Below are 9,659 nucleotides of genomic sequence, written 5' to 3'. Positions count from 1 at the left end.
AAAACAATGTGATGGAAAGTAGAAAAAAATAGAATCTGGTGACACCTTCAAGGGATTTTGTTCTTGCTCACAGAGAAAAAAATAACACTTAGAATACATGATTAGAAATACAGAAACATAGGTTAATATTTGACTATAAGTTTGAAACACAAAGTAATGTGAACATTTCATATCTTCTTTTAGTGTTCATAGTAACACCAACCAGAGGAATGAATTCTAACACTTATTATTCAGTCCTCCCAATTGCTGATTTTCTCACTATTTCCCTACAGGCTGGAGCTGCTCTTGGACACAATTTCTCTCTTTTCCAAATCTAATCCTCAAATAAGCCCAGGTGATATTCAGCAAATAGTGTTCCTACCCTCTTCCCCTTTGTCCCTATCTGTGTTAATCATTATGAGGACAAGCACAGCCTCTTCAGACTCTTACTTTCATTCATTTTTTACCTGCATTACGACAAAAGAAGGAAAGTCTGAGACTGGCTCAGCAAAAACTTCTGCTTTTTATTTAGAACATCTGGAGAGCAAATGGCTATGTGTTGGCTTATACCAACCATTTCACTCTGTTTTACACTGATAATACGGTACTGACTCTAAGTAAGTATTAGCATATGTGGTAGTCAATATAAGTGTTACAGAATATGAAGACAGCAAATATATTTGTGCAGTAAAACTCAGGAGACTTTCCTTTCATAGAAGCTGGATATTTACCGGATATTCACATAGAAGTTGGATATTCACTGGAGAAAATTGTGGTGGTATGAGATGGGCGGTCAGAAAAGAGCATCCCTGGTAGTAAGAAGGAGGTGAATGATGCCCCAGAGGAGAGTTAATTACAGACAACAGCACAGCAGCAGCCGATGGACTGCCCTTCATCACACAGGAATGAAGCAGAGCTGGTACAGGGGTGGCACATGGCCAAACCCACTAGAAACTGGGGTGGTGTCGAGGTCCTTCGGGTCAACCACAGATTCCAGGGTAAATTTCTGTAAAATGGTGGTCAAAAATAAAAACAGCTCCATGCGGGCCAGGCCTTCTCCCACACAATTTCGTTTTCCTGAAAATAACATACACACAGGGGATTTGTTCCCTGAACATTACATTTTGAATTGTCACAAAATGTATGAATGATTGAACAGATGGAGGCCTGGAAAGATGGTTAGAGACAGAGACAGAAGGAGAGACACACTTGCTATTCACGTAATATCTTCATAGGAACTTTTCATTCAGTAAATATTGATTGTCAGCTCAGTATCAAGTACTTCATCGTGTATTCCCACATTTTAACTGCTCTATTCCACTTCCAGTTTCCATCAATCTTTGTATAAACACCCCTACTCTGTTTGTCCAGGTGGACTGAAAGGAGAAGCCCTGAGAGGAGGAAACTTGTACATATGTGCTTCCTTTCTACTTCTGGCACAAAATTTAGCCAAAGATATTTTTCCTCCACGTGCTTTCAAAAGTACATGTCTAAATGTGTCAGTCTCCCATTTGAAAATATTAAATGTCTCTCCCATCTGTTATGAGGTCCAAATGAATTGAGCTGGCCCTTCATATTTTGTTCCCAGTATGGCCAGAGGAGCCTGGTAGGCTGCAGTCCATGGGGTCGCCAGAAGTCGGACACAACTGAGCGACTTCACTTTCACTTTTCACTTTCATGCATTGAAGAAGAAAATGGCAACCCACTCCAGTGTTCTTGCCTGGAGAATCCCAGGGACGGGGGAGCCTGGCGGGCTGCCGCCTACGTGGTCGCACAGAGTCGGACACGACTGAAGCGACGCAGCAGCAGCAGCAACATGATGTTCCATATCATTCTTTCCATTCTTCACACCCTCTACTCTCAATGTTAGCGATATCCACTCTTCATCAATCTCCAAAACACTATTAAACCTCTAATTTTGTCTCATGATGTTTCACTTGGTCAAGATGCATGTCCCTGACACTTCCTTCAGGACCTACGCCCCCATGTCATTTCCTCTTTATGGTCTTTGCAATCTTCACAAACAGCAGAATCTTACCCTCTCTGGGTTTCCTCAATATCACATTTATTGCTTCAGTTGAAGCATGAATCACCTTGAATCATAATTCTGGTTCCTCTGCTATGCTAAAATGTGTGCTTTTGAAATGAAGGCTCAGAAGATAACACAAAGCAGGCATCAAAAGCCATCAAATACATGGAGGTGAATCTGTGGCCAGAGACTCAGCACACACTGTAGTTGTAGAGACCCAGTATCCAAGATCTATGATCAAGAGTGGAGGATGATCACAGTGCTCTGGAACCACTGCAGGGTATCTTGCCACATTCCCAAGGATGCACTGACACTACAGTTAGCTGGCAGGTTCTGACTTTCTCAATCTAAAAGAATGTCCTGCTCCTGTAAAATTGCCCTGCCTTCTCTTCTCACTTTGTTCCTGTGAGGCAGTTCAAATTCCCTTTCTTCTGTAAGAATGTTCCTTATTCCATTTTATGCCTCACTGTGGGTATGAGTGACCAGAAAAGTGTTTCTCCTTCTGGTCTCATGAGCAGCCTGTGCTTTCCTCTCTCACAACACTATTCAATGTTCTCTTTAGTAATCTGCTTCCCTAACTAGATTGTGAGCCCACTTTGGTGCCCATTCTGTACTTTTAACCCCAGAACTCAGCCTAGGGAGTGAGGGATATCACTCATGGAAAATACTCAAACTTATGGACTTATGTACCATTCTCATGGCAGAGAAGCAAAATCTAAAAGTTTCACCTGCTAAGAGGACCTCACAGGTAGCTCAGTGCTACCTAAGATTATTATTGAATTATGCTAGAGGCATAATTTAATTAACCTGTTTTCTAGCTTTCTTACTTTGGAAGAACTGGGTCACCTCCCTGAAGTTCCAATACTGGGGATATATGGTGAGGGGGGAAACACATGGGAATTGAGAGTGGTGCTTGTGATTGTGGACAAAAAGCATTTCTACCAGCCCCAGAAAGGGCATCATTAAATTCCAACCAACTCCAGAAAGGTACCTTGTTCCCTAAGTACTTAAGGAAATTAATTTTATTACCTGCTGAGAAAGCCATGAAGTAGTCACTCTTCTTAAAGTTGCCGCTCTCATCCAGAAAATGGGCAGGGTCAAATACCTCTGGGTTGGGGAATTCTTTGTCATCATGTAGCACAGAACTCAGTGATGTCACTATAGTCGTGCCCTGGAATGAAGGATGAAGATCAACTGAGTTATAAGAAGTCATGGAGCAAAAGAAATGTTGCAAATCATTTAGTCCAATCTTTGATCTATAGGGGAGGAACCCCAAGGCCAAAGAAGGGCAGTGGCAATTTCAGAGAGACAGACCAAGCAATAAACACGGATGGGTTTAAGCTCAATGGCAGTGATGTTACTAAAGTGGCCTCCAATAGCATCTGAAGTACTGAGTACTTGGTTACTTGGTTTCTGAATCCCTGTTACTTATCACAGTGTTTAGACACTGCTGTTTGTTTTGCTCAATTTCATCATTTCGTTTTCATACATCTCATATGTGGATTATGAAAATGAAAGCCTCTGATGGCTCTTGAAAAGTCAGATGTATTTGGAACCTGTTTACAGGGCTTTTCAAAAATAGAGGTCTGAAACGATTAAAAATGACATCTGGCAAATCCGTACAGACAGAAACAGGTTAGTGGTTGTCAGGGGCTGGAGGGAGGGAGGAATGGGCAATGACTGCTTAAAGGATGGGTTGGGTTTCTTTATGGAGTGATGAAAATGTTCTGGATTAGATAGTAGGTATGGTTGCACAACATTGTGAATGTACTATATTTCACTGAATTGCTCACTTTAAAATAGTTAAAATGGTAATTTTACATTATAACTTATTTTACCACAATAAAAAAGAAAATATTCCCAAGAGGAAAAAATTATTTCTTAGACAAATACACTAACAACTACTGAGCATTTATCTTTGGGATGAAATTTGTTTCTCTTAATTTTAAAATGTGGAGAAACACATTATGAATGAATTCTAGATTTTAAAAAAACAGATGACAGAATTAGAAAAATTCTCATTTTTCAACAAAGCAGATAAAGATTATCAATTATTACTAAAACTGTTGGATGAATGTTTTGGGAAACAGTATACACTAAGTCTTAAAGTACATGCCATAGATTTTTAATTAATTGCCTATGAAAACAGACACTCATCAATAAAGATATAGAAGATTCCTCCTTAATAAGTGATCATCTTAGCATTACCATTAATGGGATAAACTGACAATACATGTCTTCAGCCAAAATCCGATGCAGTGGGACATACACAACATCGCCTATGTAATTTTCTTGTCAAATGCACAGAATTGGTATCTAATCTCAAGAAAACAATTACCAAAGCCAGACTGCCAAATGTTTAAAGTGACAATTGTCTTAGACTCTTCAAAGTTGTCAATGTATTGAAATAAACATAGGAACAGGAACTGTTCTTGATAACAGGGGAGTAAAGGGACAGATAAATTAAATACTTGTTCCTTGACTGGACACTAGATGTCCCTTCAAGAAAAATTACATAAGATATATTAGGATAACTGAGAAAATGTAATTATAATATATATATACTAGATAAAATTACTGTATAGATGATAATTCCTTTAGTGCAAATGTTTTTACTTTACGTAGATGTAAATGTTTACTTTATGTAGATAAAGTCCTTGTTCACTTGTTTGGAAGATATATATACTGAAGTATTATTTAGGTTTAAGTGTGATAGACAGATGATAGGTATGTAGTTAAAATGTAAATATATACACATTTTCATATATATTTCATATATTATATATATCCACTGTGTGTTTAAATACTATTTAAATTTTAAAATTTTAAATTTAAAGTTGGGAGTAATTCCACCCCTTAAGTTTATCACATCTAAGGTTTATAATTTTATTATTAAAATTATTGCCTTGTATAATCTCAAAACAAATAATACAAGAAAATGTTACTTTAAGATTTTAAAAGCAGGTGTATTTTCAGCAAATGGTGTTGGGACAAGTAGATATCCATGAAGAAAGAAGTATGATCATTATTTCACACCATAAGTAAAAATAAATTTTAAATGGATCATAGACTTCAATATAAAAGCTAAAAGTATAAAACTTGAAAAAGAAAAGATGAGTATAAATATTTGATAACATGCTGGAAATAAGTGTGACACAAAAACACAAGTCATAAGGGAAATAACTGATAAATTGGACATCATCAAAATCTTAAACTTCTGCCTTTTTCTAAAAAAAAAATTCTGCTCTTTCAAAAACATTGTTAGAAACCAAAAAAAGAAAGAAAAAGACACATACTGGGAGTAAATATTTGCAACACTTAGACATGATAAAGGGATTGCATGCAAAATATATAAAGAACTGCAGTAAGTAATAAGGCAAACAAGACTGCAAGGAGATCCAACCAGTCCATCCTAAAAGAAATCAGTCCTGAATATTCATTGGAAGGACTAACGCTCAAGCTGAAACTACAATACTTTGGCCACCTGATGTGAAGAGCTGACACTGGAAAAGACCCTGATGCTGGAAAAGACTCTGATGCTGGAAAAGACTGAAGGCGGGAGGAGAAAGGGATGACAGAGAATGAGATGGGTTGGATGGCATCACCGACTCAATGGACATGGGTTTGGGTGGACTCCGGGAGTTTGCGATGGACAGGGAAGCTTGGCATGCTGCAATCCACGGGGTCGCAAAGAGTCGGACACAACTGAGCGACTGAACTGAACTGAACTGAAGGCAAACAACCCAATAAAAAATAGAACTATAACTTGAGCAAACACTCAATGAATACATATGAATGGCCAATCAACATATGAAAAATATATATATCACTATTTGCCAAAGAAACAGAAGTAAAACAAAATGTGGTATCACTACACAACTATTACAGTGTCTAAAATTTAGAGGGCGCATCAGCAAGTGTTAGGGCGGGGGAGTCAGGGGACAAGCAGACTGCGCACCAAGGTCCCTTCCCTTTAGGGCCAGCGGCCGGTGTTTGCCCGCAACCCGGCCACTTGGCCACGCACAACGCAAGGCATAAACGACAGCAACAAAACAGTGTGGGAATGAGCCTTTGCTTAGTCTCCGACCTCATCCCTCCTCATCCCAAGTGCAAGCCCCGAGCCCTGCGGGATGCGCAACTGTGCCACCGGCTAGGGTTCTGTGAGCGCTGCCAACCTGTCGCGCCAGGCTGGGGGACGAGAAAATCGAGTTCTCCACCTGGTCCAGGCGGCGCCGCCCCACGTGCCCTGCGCCCTCGGAGAGGAGACTCTTGCCATATGTTGGACTACGTCTCACAGCGCCGCTCGGCCAACAACCCCAAGGCGCTCCATGTGCTGAACGAAGCGCGTTGGAGAGCCCACCGTGTAAGCCGCGAGGCGGCTTCCACCCCTCCTCTGTCACTCTCCACGCGGGGACTACGGGTACCAACGAGTGGAACGCCGTGCGGCGCTGAGGTCCCGACCTTTAACCTTTAACTCTGCCTCCGCCCCCACCTTCCTCGTGGGGTCAGACCTCTTTTGACTCAAGCCTGCAAGCCCTTCTACGGAAGGAGAGACATGTACTTGGTTTCATATTTTTCTTTTTTTCCCTACCAATCAATGGCGATCTGACCAAAACTCCCTTTCCCACCACCACCCAAGAACAGCTCCTCAAAACCATTTTCAAAACATATTGCTTTGTTTGGGATAGAAAGGCAGGTGATTTGGCTAGAGGAATACTAATAAATACCACAAACAAAACAAACAGAAGCCATTAATACAAGATAATGAATTTTTTTAAAAAAAATGTAAGAACACTAACAAAGGCAAGTGATGAAGGGTACCCCCAGCAACTGGAACTCTCATTCATGTATTGCTACTTGGAATGTAAAATATCACAGCCATATTAGAAAACCGTTTGATGGGTTTTTAAAAATGAAGTTAAGCATTTAAACAACACTCTCACTCTTCGGTATTACCTAAAAGAAATGAAAACTTACATCCACACAAAAACCTATATGGAAATGTTTATAGCACCTTTATTCAAATAGCCCCAAATTGGAAACAACCCACATATTCATCAATCAGTCAATGAATAGACAATTTGTGGTACTCCATATGATGGATTACTCATCAATAGAAAAGGAATAAACTAATATATGCAATAAAAAGATGAATCAAACATATTCTGCCACATAAAAAAGAGATTAAAGGCATATATTGATTACAAGTTATTTCACTTACGTCACATTCCATTATATTGAACTCTTGAAAATGCAAAACTGTAGAACTAAAAACAGATTAGTGGTTATCAGGGGCTAAAACTGGGGGAAACGGATTGGTTGCAAAATGAGAATATGGGAAATTTTCAAGATGATGAAAATGTGTTTATATATTACTTGTGTTGGTAGTGACATACCTTCACATATTGGTCAAAACTCTTTAGACTCTGTACTTAAAATGGTGATTTTTCTTTTACATAACTTATACCTCAAGTGAAAAATAGAGGAAGATATTAAGTCACAAAAAAGCACACACAGTAAAAAGTAAGTCTTCTTCCTATCTAGCTGCACAAACTCATTTAGACTCTTCAAAAACAACCATTCCCACCAACTAGTTATATGTGCTTCCACAGATATTATGCATATTAGCAGATAATCCTATATACATTTATGCTACTTATCACTTTCTTCTCTTTTTACCCAATGACAAACATCCACTAGATTTTGATTTTTTTCTATAATGAAATAATTTAGATATTGTTCGATGTCAACACATATGCTGCTACTGCTGCTAAGTCACTTCAGTCCTGTCAGACTCTCTGTGACCCTATGGACAATAGCCCACCAGGCTTCTCTGCCCATGTGTCTCTCCAGGCAAGAATACTGGAGTGGATTGCCATGTTCTCCTCCAAGGGATCTTCCCAACCCAGGGATCGAACCTGTGTCTCTGATGACTCCTGTACTGGCAGACGGGTTCTTTAACACTAGCTCCACCTGGGAAGTGTGTCAACACATATACATCCGCCTTATTCATGCTACACAATATAAATGTGCCATTAAACTTGCAATGAATATTTAATAGCTAAAAATACTTTTTTTATTACAAGTAATGATGCAAGGATACATTTTGATATTCCTTCACAAGCATTTGTAGTAGACACCAAGAATTATAACTGCTGCATTATAAGATATATTTTATTTTTTAATAGTTATGGCCAAAATATCCTTCAAAAAAAGAAAAAATGTACTTATTTACAGTCTTACCAGTGGCACCTGAAAGCACTTGTTTATGTATATCCTCACTAGTAAAAGGTTTTTTCAGCCTTTGACCTCATCACTCTGATAAACGAAAATGTCTCATAGTTTTAGCTCATATTTTAAAATATATGTTACCTAGTTTAATTCTTGCAACATTTTGAGGTAAACACAATTAGTATTACAGACAGTATACACATGTCTCCAGTAGGACATGAATAGTCACACAAAGTGGCATAAATAAGGAATAAAAATAGATTCACTTCAGTTCCAGTAATGTTTTGACCACCAAATGAAATTGCACTCAATTTATATTTGTTTTTAGTTTTTCAAGTTTTTAGTGTTGCAGAATTAAGGATGAGGCATTTCTAAACCCATATGAGAGGGAAAAAAAAAACTTAGAACAGCTCTAACATGATAGACTTGAGTGATCTGTGGCTATTTATACTTAAAGTCAGTCAAAAGTAAATAAAATTTAAAGTTCAGTTCCTCAGTTGCATTAATCACATTTCAGGCATCCACTGGGCACATGCGGCTAGTGGTTCTCATAAGGGGCACACAGATATTCAGAATTCCATCTTTCCCAGAAGACAGCAGTAATAATTTCAACCTTAAGAAACTCACAACCCTTTTATTCTCAAAGAAGAATTTTTAGTTATCTTATTTTTATATAGAATAGTAACATATGCAGTCTTCAAAATAGAATAGCTTGTAGGACACCAACTAGAAAGTCTGAATAAAAACAGAAACCATGTGTTAGAAAGCACTGGAAAACTGCTAACAAAAATTGGTCTCCAGATTCCGGACGGAAGAAACTTGGAAAGGTAAATTGGCATCTGCAGTCAGTTTTTGACTGTGTACATGTACAATTCTGAAATAGGAGGTATTACATAATTCTGTCTAGCAGAGAAGATAAACATCACCTAAGACTGTGTATTTTTCTTATATAATATCTGAAATTAAACCAAACTTATTAGGCACAGAAAAGGCAGAACTAACTGAACACCCAAAAGAAATATATATACATAATAAAAATATACCCACAGTATGGAAAATATCCCACCTATTTTATGAGGCCAGCATTACCTTGGTATCAGAAGTCGGACAAAAATTTTTTGAGAAAGGATAATTGTAGACCAGCCTCTTACAAATATAAATATAAATGTCCTCAATAAAATGTAGCAAAACTAATTCAGCTTTTTATATATGAGAGAGACAGAGACAAAGGGAACAAAATATATACCATGTAAACAAATGCAGAGAATTCATTTGATCAAATTATACACACATTTGTGGAAAAAATTAGACAGACTGTGAACAGCAAGGGAGAGGGGAAAATAGGGAGTTCCTAATCAATGGACATAAAATGGTTGCCAGGGGTTTGGGGGAGAGAAGGATGAATAGACAGAGCACAGAG

General features: G+C 38.3%; 1 protein-coding gene across 2 annotated transcripts in view; it reads right to left on the bottom strand.

Moving 5' to 3' along the window:
* Positions 1-402: 402 nt before the first annotated feature.
* The window catches only part of LOC136160001 (cytochrome P450 2C18-like), a 40,942-nt gene continuing 31,685 nt past the window's right edge, over positions 403-9,659 (bottom strand). For both annotated transcript variants that reach the window (XM_065922953.1, XM_065922952.1), the window contains 2 exons: positions 3,038-3,179; positions 403-1,056 (listed from right to left, as the gene is read on the bottom strand). In XM_065922953.1, the coding sequence (XP_065779025.1) occupies positions 875-1,056; positions 3,038-3,179 (324 nt within the window). In that variant the 3' untranslated portion in view covers positions 403-874. The remainder of the gene's footprint in view (positions 1,057-3,037; positions 3,180-9,659) is intronic.

This window comes from Muntiacus reevesi, chromosome 2 (genome assembly GCF_963930625.1).
Source record: "Muntiacus reevesi chromosome 2, mMunRee1.1, whole genome shotgun sequence".
NCBI lineage: Eukaryota > Metazoa > Chordata > Mammalia > Artiodactyla > Cervidae > Muntiacus > Muntiacus reevesi.
Note: the sequence above shows the minus strand (reverse complement) of the source record. Positions and strands in the feature narration are given on the sequence as shown.